Consider the following 16,611-nt stretch of genomic DNA (forward strand, 5'->3'; position numbering starts at 1 on the left):
TTCCTCTCTGTAAAAAATCAATAAAATATATTTAAAAAAATAAAAAATAAAATAAAATAAAATAAAAAGGAAGATATATAATGCATGCCCCCTTGAGAAATATGGAGGCAACATAGTCCTGAGGGAAGGAAAGGAAAGTAGAAAACAGAACTCAACATTATTTGTAATCACTAAGTACAGGCAGGCTTTCTTTTTCAAGTCCCTTGTGTATTTATTTATTATTATTTTCAAGTCCTTATGTATTTAAAGATATTACAATTGAAAGGGCGAGGGCTACGCCCTCCATCTTACCCTGGATCCTCCATGTTGGGGCAGAGGCCATGTGCTCAGAAAAGTGCCTTCTTCCCGAGCCCAGGCCCCTGCTGGCCACGCCCAGGATTTCTTTGAACTAACTAATGACAAGCAAGGGATGTGCGCGCCATAGAGATGACCATATCCTGTGTAACAAGACCCGACTTGCGCCCGGCCAATCGGCAGGGCCACAGCCAGCTCCCCTCCCCTCACTATTAAAGCCCTGATTTTCACACGGGTCTCACTCGGTTTCCGGTCGCTTTGCCGACTGGAGGCCCGGGTCGGGTTAGCTAACTCAATAAAGGACCTTCTGCTTTTGCATCGGACTGACTCCCTGGCATGGTTTCTTGGGGATCTTGAATTCTGGGCATAACACAATTATGTCCTGGCTGGTGTGGCTCAGTTGAGTGTTGTTCCATGCACCAAGAGGACACAGTTCGATTCCTGGTCAGGGCATATGCCCAGCTTTTGGGCCCCATCCCCATCCTTTCCTCTCTAAAAAAATCAATAAAAACATATTTTTTTAAAAAGATACTACAATTATTATTTCTTCCTAGCAGTCATTCCTTTACTGTTAAATATTCAGGAAAGCCACATCCGCTCAGAAATTGGGTCAGGCATCCTTCAGAAGTATTTGTCTTAAAGATAAGAATATTTGAAGACATAAAATTAGTTTGTAAAAACTGTATGTTTCCTAATGTCCTCACCACAGATTCTGATAAGACCCCATCTTCCTACCATAGCTGAGACATGGAAGGAAAAGCCACTGTCAACGATGGAAGTAAGGATCCCTTTAATACACAGGAGAGAGGAGAAAAGTCTAAGAGTCACTAAACAGGCTGCTTTTCCTGGTGATAAAAAGGCATTTTTAAGAAAAGAAAGTGATAGGGACTTTTTCAAGTATATTCCTCTCTGAAAAAAGAGGAACATACTTCCAATAAAATGAAACATACACATAGCTAAGAATAAGCTACACTGCTTGCTCCACTGACATTCTCAGAGTGATTATACTCAATAGGTGTCAAAGATCTAATTTCTACATTGTATTCTATGCAAAATGTACCTATTTACATCTCCATACAAAATAAATGTCATTTTCGAAGCCTTGAATTAAAAAGTATGAAATTGTGTTACATTTCATCTTAACCATGCCAGTATTTAGGGCAATGTGTGACAAACTATGTGCCTCTGATCCTGTAGATGGCATCACTTTGGTATGTTTATTTTAACATGCAGATCATTGGGCCACACCCCAGATATGCAGAATCACAATGGGGAGTTGAGTAAGGAATCAGAATTTTTAATAAACTCAAGGCGATTTCTTCTGTTCTCCAAAGTTTGAGAGTGCCTTAATTTGAGGTTTCAATTAACCAACTAAAATACTTCAAGGAAGAGAAAGCCAGAGGCTGCAGAGGGAAAAGAGATGCATAAATCCATTCTTCAAGAACAAAGTTTTCAACTTCTATCCTTATTATGGCTTGGTGGTTAAGAGCACAGGCTTTAGAGTTAGACTTGGGCTCAAAATCTGGCTCTGTCACTTACTACTACTGTGACTTTAGGCAAACTGTTCAACCCACCTCACAGGGCTGCTGGAATTAAAAGAGCTGCATAGGTAACATACATTAAATAACTGGCACTTATTAAGCGCTCAATAAATCAATCGTAATCATTGTTATTTCTGGATTTCACTACCCTCTCCCTTTAGAAAAGGCTTAAATTATTATCTTTTAAAAAAGGTTTAGGAGATAATTTCAAAATGTATACAAATATTGAATCATTATGTTGTACAACTGAAACTAACATAATTTTTAAAAAGGTTTAGGAAGCTTAGATTATTATCTGAGGACTCAGGTTTTCTTCAAGAGTCAACCCCCTCAGTTCTACCTTCCTATCTCAATGTAGCATCTACTATTCCCAGTATGCTTGTTTCTACCCTTTCAACCTAGGTTTCTAGAAACTGAAATCTGAACAAGATTAAAACCGAATTCATGTTCCCCAGAAATCCTACCCATTATATTCCACTCTGACTCCAAGAATAGATCTTCATCTCTTGTCTCTCTAGTATTAATGGGTCACAAGAGAACAGAAGACAGGGAATAAAAGTATAAATGAAGTAGTCAAAATCAATCTTATAAGGGCAGGGCCAACCAATTGAAAACAACAGGCCTAGAGGTGGTAACCAGCAGTTCTATGAACTTTGTAGCCATGTCAATTGGCAAATGACAACACTGACTTCTTCAGGGTAATTCTGACAGTAACCAGGTGGACTTAAGTCTCTGATTGTCTTGAAGATGATGGCATGTGTGTGAACACCAGCCAGCCAGCACTGGAGAGTCAGCTCAGGGAGGACTGTTCAGCAGCCTGCTGGCACACTGCCCTCATCAATAGCACTAACGCAGAGGAACAGGAAAAGCACAAAACCTGTCTTCCCGCCCCAAGCAGGATTAGGCCCTGGATGAAAAGTTATCATTTGTATTTCCAGGTAGGGCACAGAACAATAGGCAAGTGACAGGATAAACCTCCTTTTCTTATATAATTTTGACTATCAGAGTAGAGAATCTCTACAGAGATTACCTGCTTCAATCTCTATCTATTCACACAATCCCCTTAACTTTTTCCCCAGACATTTTTACTCTGCCTGGACATACAAGAATGCTGACTTAACATTTTTTTCTAGGCCACTGCTGAGTATGGAGATGGACACACAGCTTAAAATAATTTTATGTCTTTTTATCCTATAGACTAGGCTAGATCAATGTCCTTTGGTCAACTAAGAGTCATTTAAAAACAATTTACTTTGTAAAACACAATGGTTCTGGAAAAGCCTCATCCCCTGACCTGGACTAGCAGAAACAGACTACTGATGATAATGACATTTTACTTTGTACACAGCATTGAACTAAGGAACTTACATACATTATTTCCATTAGCCTTCACTATATTTCATTTTTCCCATTTTAAAAGGGAAGAACATGGGGTTCAGATGTGAAGTAATTTGCCCACGGTGACAGGGCAAGAAGAGGCAGAGTATGAACCCAGGTCTGCTCACTGGATTGCCTTACTTCTACTAACATCTCTTAATACTGTGTTCCTCCAAAACACACCTGGCACAAACAGATTTACAAGCTGTCTCAGAAATGGGTAGAGGACATCCTTTCCCTTTTACGACCTACCATGGACTGCTTAACCTGTATAAGAAGAATAAATCTAACGTTGATGGGTAAAGTTATAGTTTAACTCCATCAAAAACCTTTCTAAACTTTCCCAACCCAATCGGATAATAAAATCTTTCTTAAGTATGCCCAAGGCTAATTCGCACCGCTCCAGCAAACTATCCCAGTCCCTTCCAAGAGACTAACAAGAGACCACAGGGTGCAAGGAATCATCAAAGCTGAGCAACCAAGAACTCTTAGTCCACTCTACGGACTGCTGATGGCACATGCACGTCTGCTCACCACCACGGGCTGTTCTCCCATAGAGTAATAGTGATATAACATATAACTGCTTTTTCATTTAGCAATTTAGTTTCATACTCAGAAAAAAATGAATATTACTCTATTACTTTCTCAAAAAAAAAAGGCAGTAAGAATTCTTCAACTGAATTTGTCTGCATTTTATAGTAATAACAAAAAATAGGTTAAAAAGGTGATCTATTGAGGGTGAGTTTTGCAGAGATCTGCTCAACCAGGGAACCACTAATATGAGATCTAATCTGAAACCACCCCAAGGTCTCTGGCATAAACTTTATTCAGCATTTCTGTTCCTAATTGAGGATTATATCACTGAGTCCAAGGGTAGCTGACAAGGCTAATGGAAACCTGCTATTTATTCCACTTCCAGTATGTGGGAAAACATTTTCTGGCCATCTGTTACTGTTACAGAGCATAGAAGCTAAGATGAAATCGAGTTGGAAAAACAGATTTTGATCAGGTTTCATTTCTGCCAAAGGACTGCAATCTGCCAGAGACAACAGAGAAAGGCTCTCAGACATTGTGAAAATGTACAAAGTTGAGAAGTGAGAATTCTTAGATTTGCAGGTTCACGGAATTTCTAGGAAAGGTCTTTCTCTTTAGTCTACATTTATAATTTGCAGATGGTTGTAAAGTTAAATGACTTGCCCAAGAATCACAGCTAGCCAGTGGTAAAGCTGGGACTAAGTAAATGGCAGAAATGAGACTTAACCCAGCATTCATTCAAATCCTATCCGGCTGGCATGGCTCAGTGGTTGAGCATAGACTTACGAACCATGAGGTCACGGTTTGATTCTTGGTCAGGGCACATGCCTGGATTGCAGGCTCGATCCCAAGTGTGGGGCGTGCAGGAGGCAGCCGATCAATGATTCTCTCTCATCATTGATGTTTCTATCTCTCTCTCCCTCTTCCTTCCTCTCTGAAATCAATAAAAATATATAAAAAAACACCAAATTTAAAAAAAACTTCTGCATGGCCCTGACCAGTGTGGCTTAGTTGGTTGAGCATCATCCTGTGAACCGAAAGGTCGCTGGTTCGATTTCCAGTCAGGGCACATGTCCAGGTTGCGGCTCGATTCCATGCAGAAGGCAGGTGATCTCTCACATTGAGGTCTCTCTCTCGCCTTCTACCTTCCTTTCTCTCTAAAATCAATTTTTTAAAATATTTTTTAAAACTATTATTTAAAAAAAAATAAAAAGCTTCTGCATGAACAGATATCTGACTTTCTTAGGAGAAAATTATTTCCCTATGGATTTTTGTTTGTTGCTTAAAATGTTGGGTTTTTTAAGTGGTTTTGTCTTTTTGAGGTGCAATTTATGTACAGTGACTTATTTCTGAACTTTCCATTTTGTTCTACTAATCTATTTACCTTATACCATTACCACACTATATTACTGTAATTTCATTTTAAGTCTTTTCTTTTTTTTTTTTAATATATTTTATTGATTTTTTACAGAGAGGAAGGGAGAGAGATAGAGAGTCAGAAACATCGATGAGAGAGAAACATCGATCAGCTGCCTCCTGCACATCCCCCACCGGGGATGTGCCCGCAATCCAGGTACATGCCCTTGACCGGAATCGAACCTGGGACCTTCCAGTCCGCAGGCCGACGCTCTATCCACCGAGCCAAACCGGTTTCGGCTCATTTTAAGTCTTGAAAGTAGTATAAATCCTCTCATTTTTTCAAGATTATTTTGTCCATTCTAGATCCTTTTCATTTTCATATAAACTTTTAAATCAGGCTGCTAATTTGTCAGAAGAAAAAAGAAGAAGAAAAAAAAGCACCTGCTGAAATTCTGATTGGAACTGCATTGACTCTGTTACTGGATTTGAAGATTTACATAGTATTAACAAAAATCAGTAAGCCTATCCTTGAACATGGTATACATTTAAGATATGACATATTTAAGTCTTCTTTAACTCCTCCCAGCAATGTCTTGTAGTTTTAGCATACATATTTTCTTAAATTTATTTCTATATATTTTGTACTTTTGACACTATTTGTAAAGGAAATTTGATTTTTCTAGTGTGTTCTGCTAAAACATAGCTGTAAAAGTGGTATTTCTATATTGACCTTGTATCCTGCAATCTTATTCAATTCAGTTATTCACTCTAGTAGTTGTTTTGTAGATTCTTCAGGATTTTGAATATAAACAATTATGTTATCTGAGATGTGGTTGGAGGGAAGCATCTGGTGAGTAGAACGAAAAGGTATTCATTTTTTTTATGACAACTGATATTTGTATTTTGATCTCATATTCTGCAACCTTGATAAACTTATTAGTTCTAATAACTTTTTAAAAAATAAGTCATTAGATTTTCAATATAGACATTCATTCATGTTGCCTATAACATCTTTGTCAGGATTTTGTTACCAGAATTATGATAGACTTATTAAACAAGTTTGGAGCCCTTCCCAATTTGGTTCAGTGGATAGAGAGTCAGCCCATGGACTGAAGGGTCCCAGGTTCGATTCTGGTCAAGGGCACATACCTTGGTTGCAGCCTCCTCCCCAGCCTGGGCCCTGGTCAGGGCTCATGCAGGAGGCAACCAATCGATGTGTTTTTCTCAAATCAATGGTCCTCTCTGTCTTTCCCTCTCTCTTCCACTATCCCTAAAAATCAATGGCAAAATATCCTCGGGTGAGGATGGATAGACCGTCGGCCTGTGGACTGAAGGTTGCCGGGTTCAATTCTGGGCACATCCCCAGTAGAGAGTGTGCAGGAGGCAGCTGACCGATGTTTCTCTCTCATTGATGTTTCTGACTCTCTATCCCTCTCCCTTCCTCTCTGTAAAAAATCAATAAAATATATATATTTTTTAAAAAGGTTAATGACAAAGAGAAAACCCTAAAAGCAGCAAGAGAAAAGCAATTAGTTACGCACAAGGGAGCTCCCATAATACTGTCAGTTGATTTCCCAACAGAAACTTTGCAGGCCAGAAAGGAGCAGCAAGAAATAGTCAAAGTGATGAAAAGTAAGGACCTACAGCCAAGATTACTCTACCCAACAAAGCTATCATTTAGAACCTATGGACAGATAAAGAGCTTCCTAGACAAGAAAAAGCTAAAGGAGTTCATCACCACCAAACCAGTATTAAATGAAATGTTGAAGGGTATTCTTTAAGAAGAAGAAAAAAAATATGAATAAAATGGCAATAAATACATATTTTAAAACGAATCTAAAAATCAAAATAAACGAACAAGCAGAACAGAAACAGACTCATAGATACAGAGAACATTTTGATGGTTGCCCAATGGGAAGGGGGTCAGTGGGATGAGTGAAAAAGGTGAAGGGATTTAGAAGTACAAATCTGTAGTTACAGAATAGTTATGGGGATGTAAAGTACAGCATAAGGAATATAGTCAATATTATTCTGATAAACTATGTATGGTGTCAAATGGGCGTGAGATTTACCAGGATGAGCATTTAGTAAGTTATATAATGTCTAATCACTGGGGTATACTCCTGAATATAACATAATATTGTATGTTAACTGTAATTGAAAAAAAAGATTTTTTAAAAAATATATTTTATTGATTTTTTACAGAGAAGAAGGGAGAGGGATAGAGAGTTAGAAACATCGATGAGAGAGATCGATCAGCTGCCTCCTGCACGCCCCCCACTGGGGATGTGCTCGCAACCAAGGTACATGCCCTTGACCGGAATCCAACCTGGGACCCCTCAGTCCGCAGGCCAACGCTCTATCCACTGAGCCAAACCGGTTAGGGCTGAAAAAAAGATTTTTAAAAAAACAAGCAAGCAGGGTCGGGCCTGGTTAGTACTTGGATGGGAGACCGCCTAGGAATACCGGGTGCTGTAGGCTTAAAAAACAAACAACAACAACAAAAAACAACAACAAGCCACCTGGCTCAAGAATTTAACTACACTTTACCCTCAACTTTTCAACAAAGTTAACAAAGGTATAGAGGTTTAGAGAAGTTCCCGTTGCCTCAGGTCCAGGTCAATGGCAACAGAGACCAAGCTGAGCCTTATATCCAGATCCCTTAGCATAGCTCATAGGCCTCTATTATCTGGCCTATCTCTCCAATTCTGTTTCTAGCTGTGCTTTACCCTCAGACTCCACAGTCCAGTGACCCAAAACCATATGCAGTCTCATAACCTCTCAAATCAGTACGATCTTCCTCTGCCTGGAAGGAAGAAAGGAAAAAACACTTCTCTTAGAAAAGGAAAATGTATGTTTTCCGCTCTGCCTGGGAAAGCACTAGACCAGACGATTAGAGGCAGCCAACTTGAATGAATTTAGCCCACCCTAATCTGGATTTTCTACATATTGGAATTCCCCAACTTTCAAATGACTCATACATATCACAAACAGCTGCCCAGACCCTATCCCATGCCCACTATCACTGCAACAGAAATCATTTTGGAAAATCAAAAACAAACTAGGAACTTCCAGAGTACCTGTGGATTCAGAAGCTATGAAAACAAAAGTAGCTTAGGTGAGCTGGCCACGTAGGACTCATTCTGAATTAGAGTTGGTCTAATTAGAATAGTATTCCTGCTCCAAAATATGTACTCTACTGTCCTCCCTTGACTTAGCTAAAATCCTATATCCTAAAGAACTGGGAATTTTGGTGAGAAAGTGAGATGAGCAGAGCATGTCCACCTGGTTGGGAGAGGGGGTATGGTAGCAGGTGGGTGAAGGTAGAATCAGCACAATGGGGTACACGTGAACAGGGGATTAGTAAGTAAAAAAGAGACATAAAGGAGAGAAAAGAGAGTGTATCAAGAGCAAACTTCAGCTGTTTCAGAATTTAGTCTAAGTCAGTGGCTCTCAACCCAAACAGATTCAATTCCAGGAATGGTATTGCCAAGAATTACATTTTCTAAAATGGTGACAAACACTTGGGAAAGTTCAAAACAATCTTCCCCCAGTTTCAGACCTGGAATTCACTATAGTTTAAAGTTGTGCCAATACTTCGTGTTTATATGCAAAATAGTTGGATTCTAGGTTTATATAATCTAAACAGGTAATTCACCCACATAAACATCAACAACATTCCAAAGTCAAAAAAGACAAATGATAATGCTTCTTTGCGTGAAATTATTCTGGGCACTGCATGACATCAGCATATCCCAGCTGCTCGTGAAATGCTGGTCACATCCCTCAATCACAACCCAAAAAGTTCTTGAAGAGATATAATGATCTCGATGATCTAAAAGGTCTTACTCCAAGAAATAGGAAAGAAAAAACTTTTCCTTCTCCTACTTCATCTTTAGTCCTACTTCAGATAGTCCCTAACAACCAAGACCCCCATCTAGTGAGCTGATACCATATATGGCTTTTTTGGGCTATTTCGGGACCCTACTCAACATTATAACACTATTAGAGGCCCGGTGCATGAATTCGTGCACCAGTGGAGTTCCTCGGCCTGGCCTGCAGAATCAGGCCAAAACTGGCTCTCTGACATCCTCCGAGGATTCCCGGATTGCAAGAAGATGCAGGCCAGGCAGAGGGACCCCACTAGTACATGATCAGGGCCGGGGAGGGACATAGAAGGTTGGCCAGCTGGAGAGGGACCTCGGGAGGGCTCCAGGGCATGTCCGGCCCGTCTCACTCAGTCCCAATTGGCCAGACCCCAAGCAACAAGCTAACCTACAAGTTGGAGCGTCTGCCCTCTGGTGGTGAGTGCACATCATAGCAAGCGGTTGAGCAGCCTTAGCATATTAATAGCTTTGATTGGTTTAACAGCCAACTAGACAACCAGACACTTAGCATATTAGACTTTTATTATATAGGATTTCTACTGGACTATACACTCCAAATTTCAAACTTAGAAATAAAGTTTGAGAGCATAAACTTCCATAAGTCAGAGACTTAAATATACTGGCCTCTCACCATCAATGTTCTAATTTTTCAAGTGATGAGATAGATGAGATCCAAGCTACATATGACCAATGTACTATAAAGAATGATAATACATGTAAAATAACAATTGCTATAGGCAAGTAAAACAAATACTTTATAATGCATCAAGTCCTTGTTTTTATGGCAAGAAGGTAAAAACTAATTAATAATACACTAACATATATTATTTTAAACATTAGATTTCCCTTTTACTATAGATATTGAGTCTATTGCTTATAAATACTGGAAAGTGTTCTTAGTATCTACAATCATCACCAGTAGGAAGTACTTGCCTCATCACACAAATATAAAAGATCCCTTAATGATATAGGGTGAATTGGATTTCATTGCCCGTAAGACCTCCTCGCCCACTCATCCCTGTACTTCTCAAGTCTAAGGTTCCCTGAGTTCCTGCCTGCACTCCTGCACCTACTTCACCCGCTCAAAGCATCCTCAAATTCTCTGGTTTTCGAAGCAGCCAAGGGACACAATCCCTGCCAGTGGCTGTAGAGAATTGAGCTGTGTTAAAAAGAAATTTTTTCAGTGATTAATGTTACACTTACAGATTATTACTCAAGCAGATTCTATATTAGGTGAGGGTAACTAAATGACTTCTATTTTCTGTTCACTCTAAGAATACAGTATATAATTGTGCCATCTTCTTAGACTCTCTAAATAAATATATCCTCTAAGGACCCAACCTACTGTATACATTTCAACTATTTCACCTATGCTGAGGTCTGAAGGGTCCCGGGTTCGATTCCGGTCAAGGGCACATGCCTGGGTTTCAGGCTGGATCCCCAGTGTGCAGGAGGCAGCTGATCAATGCTTCTCTCTCATCATTGATGTTTCTATCTCTCTCTCCCTCTCCCTTCCTCTCTGAAATCAATAAAAACATATTACTAAAAAAAAAAAAATACTAAGGAGTGGAGGCACTGATCAGGAACTAAGAGGGCTGAGCGCAGTCAGGCTCTCTTATTCTCCATAAGGATCCTGAAATTTTCTATGCCTCTGAATTTCACCTAATGTTTGTATTTTCAAAATACCTACCACGTTTATCAGCTATGTCTCTGACACTCAAGGTCATTATTTCCTGCAACTATTTGGAGTAAATAATTAAGACTTCTAATTGGTTTCTAAAATAGCCAGTCAGGTGGGTTGCTGTGATTCACACTGTGGTTAGTGTTCCTAACTTCTCTGGCCATGTTCTAATAGCTACTCTTTATTAAACCCTATTTACATGCTAGGTACTACAATAAATACTTTATCCCCAATCCTCAAAAAAATCTGCTGGGTACGTAGTATTCTTCCTTATTCTCATCTTTTACAGATAAGAACACTACGGCTCAGAAAGGCTGCCCTTTTCATTAAAGTAGCAGAGCTGGAAGGTGAATCTGACTTGTTTGGTTCCAGAGTCCTTGCTCTTTCCATGAACCACAGTCCCCTGACTTGCTTCACAATCATATTTCCTCTTACTTGTGTAATAGAAGGTCATTAGCTAAGGTCATTAGCTAAAACAAGAAAAATCTAATTTAGTGAAAAATCCATTTGGATATTTTTTAAATGATTTCTTTTGTTTCTAAGTGAAGGTCTTCTCCTGGGTCTATTTAAATGAATACTGTGCATTGAAGCTACTTGTATTACATAGCAATCACCCAAACCATAGGTTAAAGCCCTTAAAAGACATTTATATTTCTTCCCTGCTGAATCCCCAGTGCCCAGGTCAGAGCCTTGTCTAGAGTAGGCACTTAACAAAAATATTTTAAATGCCACTTCCCTCAAATCTTGTTTACCAAAATACTCTACTAATACGGAAGATGCATTCCAACAAGACACTTTAATATCTGAAACTTTGTGACTAAAATTAAACATACTCTGGAAGTCACTGGGATATCTTTCCTGCTATCAGACACTTCCCTCCAAGTCAAGTGGCACTGTCATCATCAGAAACAAGTAATTATTAAACGCCTACAAATGTTTACTTAGCCTAGTAACTCAGTCCCTCTCTCAGGTTTGGCAAGCCACAGCAGCTAGTTCGGCTCCAGGCAGGCCAGCCTCCGCAGGTGCAGCAGAGACCACCGAGAGGCACAAATGTCACACATGCTTAGCCAGTCATTCCAAGTCAAACAGATACAAAGGCCCCAGGAGTGTGACCTTTCCTTCAACCAGGCAAATGTCCCAGACCTCTTCCTGGAGCCCTGAAACTGCAGCCCTGAATAATTTCCTCCTTCTACTCCATCAACCACCCAACCCTGAGGAGACCAGCCATTTCTCCCAATGTCTGCCATATCTATTCCTACTTCATCTAAAAGAGAGAGTTTGTTCACTAAGGATTCACTGGATATGTTAGCATACACTATTAAATTTCCTCTTTAAAACCCTGTCCTCCTAGGGATATGACGTACGCAGACTATGTGTGTACTCCAGGGGAAAGTACTCCAGTAGGAAGCTGGGTTCTCTGGCACTACACCTCACCTCCCACTGCTCCTCTAGGCTGTTTCCTCAGCCGTAACATGAGAGGTTGAACTAGTCAGGGCTTATTCATCTGGGTCCAAATGCCTTGCGGGGTTCAGGCATGTGCTTTACGGGTTCATACCCCCCACCCGGGAACATATATATAAAAAAACTAACTGTTCACAAAAGTGGATTTTTCTGGAGAAGTCCAACTTATACTTGTCGCTGTCACACAAGCAGGGGCCCAAAAATTAACCTTAGTTCATGTTTTATTGAGTACTCACTATGTGCAAGGCACTGTGCTAAGTCCTTACATATATTAATTCATGCAACCTTCTCGATAACCTTTAAGTGAGATACTATTATTGTCCTCATTTTACAGCTGAATACAGTAAACCAGGAAAGGCCTAGCCTCTGAAACACAATGTTTTGTTAGGTGAGATCCTCTCTAAACTCTAACATTCTGATTCTATGTTCATTCAAATTATCACTAGTCCTACTTTTATTTAAATCTTTACACAGAAACAACTGAACATGGAACATCCAGATGAAAACAGTACTACCTGAAAAGAATATATTAAGGGGTTAGTCCTAGTAAAGGACCCAATGGGACTTTCTAGCTCCAGCGGCTTTTCCTTTTATAACGTGGTGGTTAAAAGGTGTATCTGAATCTATTACTAATTAAAGTCTAAAATCAAAGTAACAGTAAATAAGTCAGAATGCCCACCAGAAGAGGGGACGCGGTGGCAGCAAGAGTGTCCACATACTGCTCACCAACACAGTGAGAAGACCAGGGAAGGAAGACAGGGCAAGGCCGCTGTCCCGGCTGGACTGGCTCCTCCCCCTCCTCTCACCTGAAAACCACTGGCCGCGGCCGTCACTCTCCACCTGGGGTACAAAGCTGGCGCAGGGTCTTCCGGCGTCACCAAGCCCCGCTGGGAGTAAGGCGGGGACATTAAGCCCAAGCCCAGCCCCCAGTCTTTGTGGACACCAGTTCTGACAACCCCCAACAGTAACACCGGGGTGGGCAGTTATCCAGTTACACCTGCGAACTGTATCGCCTGCCGCCCCTCTTCTGCCCACATTACTGAGGGACACAACGGTGCTTAAAAAATGGCTCAAAGCAGAGGTGGACGCGGGCAGCTCTTTTCACAGGCTGTCAAGAACCTCCACAGAGTCAAGGGAAGGCTACTGAAACTTTATGCCCAACTCCCTTGACCTGTCCCCATTAGTCCGTGTAATGAGAAGAGAAGCAACGGAGGGAGCAGGGAGGTCAAAGGAGCGGCCCGGGTGCAGGGCTACCTTCTCCGAGGGTGATGCAACAGGGTCAGCCAGCCGACCCGGAGGAGGAGCTGGGCGCCCCGGGAAGGAGAAAACCTGCGTTGGAGTTAGAAATCTGGGCGGAAAGCGGGTTAGGGAGGACCGGGTGCGAAGGTTATTCAGAGCCGCCCGGGATGCAGGGTCTAGTCGGGAGCCATCCGCGGAAGGAGAGCCGCTCGGAGGGCTCGGGGGGCGGGTACCCGGAGGGGAGAGGGAGGGGGCGGGGGAGGAAACACAGCCCGGGCGGGCAGGAAAGGGTGCAGTCGTGGGGGCCTCGGAGGGACGGTCACGTGCAAGGGAGGTCGGCGTGACCTGCTCGGCGGTGTGGGAGCCGAGGGAGGGGTAGCGGCCGGGGATCCGTGAGGGTCGCGGGAGAGAGGGGCTGGTAGGCTGCGGGGGACGTGGGGGTGCAGGGCACCAGAGCCAGGGCCCAGGGCGACGGAAGAACAGAGTGGTGACAACGGTCGGGGCCAGCGGAGCGGGAAGATGACTGTCCAGCTCGAGCGGAGGCGGGGGCCGCCCGGAGTCCCGACTCGGGCTGAAGAGAGGGAGGCCGGCCCGTGGCGCGGCGTCCGGGAGGGGAGCCGAAGGGGGTTAGGAAGGGCCCGGGACCGCTGCGGGACGGCGCTCTCACCGGGACAGGTGCTTCAGGATCTGCTTCTTGATGATCCCGGCCATGCCGGAGCCGCGTCCCGCGTGGAAAGCAAGTGGGCGATGTGGCCTCCTCAGCCGTGAAGAAGCAGCCCCTCACCTCGCCGCGGCGCGGGGACTGGATGCCGCTGCCATGGCGCTCTCCCGCCCCGGCCCGGGCGCTCTATCTCCGCCGCGATCCCACCCACCTGCGCGGTGCGGCGGGCGCCAGCTCTGAGCGACGCACAGATAGCGCACTGCCGGCCCGACTCCCGGCGGCCTGAGGCGCGCGTGGTCATAGGCCGGACGCGCGACGAGGGGCGGGGCGCGGCGGCGCGGGCGAGGCGCGTGGTCAGAGGCCGGGTGCGCGACCAGGGGCGGGGCGCGGGAAGGGGCGGAGCTCGTGGTCATAGGCAGGGCGCGCTACGAGGGGCGGGGCGCACAGCTGTGTGGGCGGGGCGTGGGAAGGGGCGGGGCGCGGCGGCTCCGCCCTCTCCCTCCGCTGGACCGCTAGTCTCTCAGCGGAAGGAGAGCTGAATGGCTTCGCCTCTAAACTGCAAGTGGTTCACACTCCGGAAGTCGCCTTGAAGCCTCGGAGGAAAGGCTGGGTGTTTGTAATTTTTTGCAGGAATTCGCTAGATAATGGCACAGTTCCAGGTCCACTTGTCATTCATTTCCTTCACACATTCACTCATTATTTGTAGAACAACTAACTCCACTCCAGGAATCAGCGTGGGAAGTGAAAAGTAGTTGCAGGGACCTCACAGGTCCATAGCAACACGGGGTCTGCTGCCTCGGACCAAAAAACAGAGGTAGCCCAATCATCTTCGTTATGCCCCTCTTAGCCTCCACCCGGTTAACCAGAGTTTAACACTCAGGTACACCCCTCCCAAAAGAAAACAAGACAGTTTGTAATTCTAAAAAGTGCCAACAACATTCGAGAACAAGTTCTTTGTTTTGCATAGAAGGAAACTGAAGCCCAGGGAAATAGTTGAAAGAGCTTGCTCAAGGTCACAACTAAGACTCAGGACCAGAAACCAAGTCTTCTCTCAGTCCAGTGCTATTTTCACTCTGCTTCATGCACATACTTAAAAAGTATAACCCATATACCAGGCACATCTGTAGGCCCAATGGCAAAGGCGGGAAGGTGGCAGTGTTCTAGACGTTAAACCTGCAAGCAAAAACCTGATCAAAATAGTACTCTCACTCAGACAACAGCCTTATGGTTAATCTGGCCACCAGTTAATTTTAAATGTATTCACTTTTGTGAATAGCTAATGCATACACATAATAAAAAAAATCAAGATAAATTTTCCTGTCCTTCAGCCATTCAGTTCTCCCAAAAACATTTGTTACCTAATTCCAGAGATAGTCTAAGCATGGTCAACGGTATAAATGTGAGACTTTAAAAATAATTAATCAGCCTGGTCAGTGTGGCTCAGTGATTGTCGACCTATGAACCAAGAGGTCAGGGTTCCATTCCAGGACAGGGCACATGCCCGGGTTGTGTGCTCAATCCCCAGTGTGGGGCATTGTGGGGAAGCATGAGACTTGGTTGGGAAGTTTGTAAGGAGGACATTCTGAGAAAAGGGAAGTGTGAAGAAGGCCACCTGCCTTGTTTATCAGAATTCCAACTTAGGGACATGCTGAAGGCAGTCCCCTAATTATTCCTTGACCTTTCCAAACAAGTCTGCATGAGCAGACCTCCAGGTGTTTACTGCAATCCTTGTGCTTAATCTTTAGGTGTCCTTGCTTAAAAGACACTACAAACACATGTGTCCTCCCAAGATTACTTACCCTGCTGATTGTATCTAAAAGAAACTTTATCTCAAACTGCTGCTACAATAAAAGCCTAAGGAGGCAGGCAATTGAGGCTGCCTGGTTCTGTTAGCCAGGCTGTCCCTTAGCCCTCTCTTTCACAGCAAACGTCGTGTCGGAGTAATCCATTCATCCATCGCTCAGGGTCCACTGGCCAGCCCCAGCAGGGCATGCAGGAGGCAGCCGATCAATGATTCTCTCTCATGGTTGATGTTTCTATCTCCCTCTCCCTTCCTCTCTGAAATCAATAAAAATATACTTCTAAAAAACAATAATCAACGTACTTCATGCATGCCTATACCTGTCTCTTGGTCATAGCAAACTCAATTTTCCCCAAAAGCACCTGCAAAATTACCTTTTTAAAAGGAACCAAATCCTCCTCAGCTTAAGTGCTCTATGACCCAATTCTCTCCAACAGGACTGCATAGTCTATCATTATTTGTTCCTCTGCCCACCTCTCATCAGAATACATACCAATAGATCCTATGGAAGGGGTTTCTTGCCAGGATTATTGACCATATCACTCCTTCCCAATTCCACTGTCAGCTGCAGGGGCCTCAGGGCAATTTCTTGCACTTCAAGCTTCTTTTCTTGGAGCACCCCATCAACTGATTTAGACATCTAACATTAACTATGTAAAACAAAACCTGCCTCATACTCAGCAGCATCCTGTAGAACCACTCATCATGCCTGGTGAATGCGTTGTTCTTGTTGAAAGAAAAAATTCATGCTCTAAAAGAATCTGGCCTAAGGATCA

The 16,611-nt window shown here is 43.2% G+C and overlaps 1 protein-coding gene across 3 annotated transcripts in view; it reads right to left on the reverse strand.

Annotated features, from left to right (window-relative positions):
- The window catches only part of UHRF1BP1 (UHRF1 binding protein 1), a 62,521-nt gene extending 48,197 nt beyond the window's left edge, over window positions 1-14,324 (reverse strand). For all 3 annotated transcript variants that reach the window (XM_036315957.1, XM_036315958.1, XM_036315956.1), the window contains exon 1: window positions 14,041-14,324. In XM_036315957.1, the coding sequence (XP_036171850.1) occupies window positions 14,041-14,084 (44 nt within the window). In that variant the 5' untranslated portion in view covers window positions 14,085-14,324. The remainder of the gene's footprint in view (window positions 1-14,040) is intronic.
- Window positions 14,325-16,611: the final 2,287 nt, after the last annotated feature.

This window comes from Myotis myotis, unplaced genomic scaffold (genome assembly GCF_014108235.1).
Source record: "Myotis myotis isolate mMyoMyo1 unplaced genomic scaffold, mMyoMyo1.p scaffold_m19_p_7, whole genome shotgun sequence".
NCBI lineage: Eukaryota > Metazoa > Chordata > Mammalia > Chiroptera > Vespertilionidae > Myotis > Myotis myotis.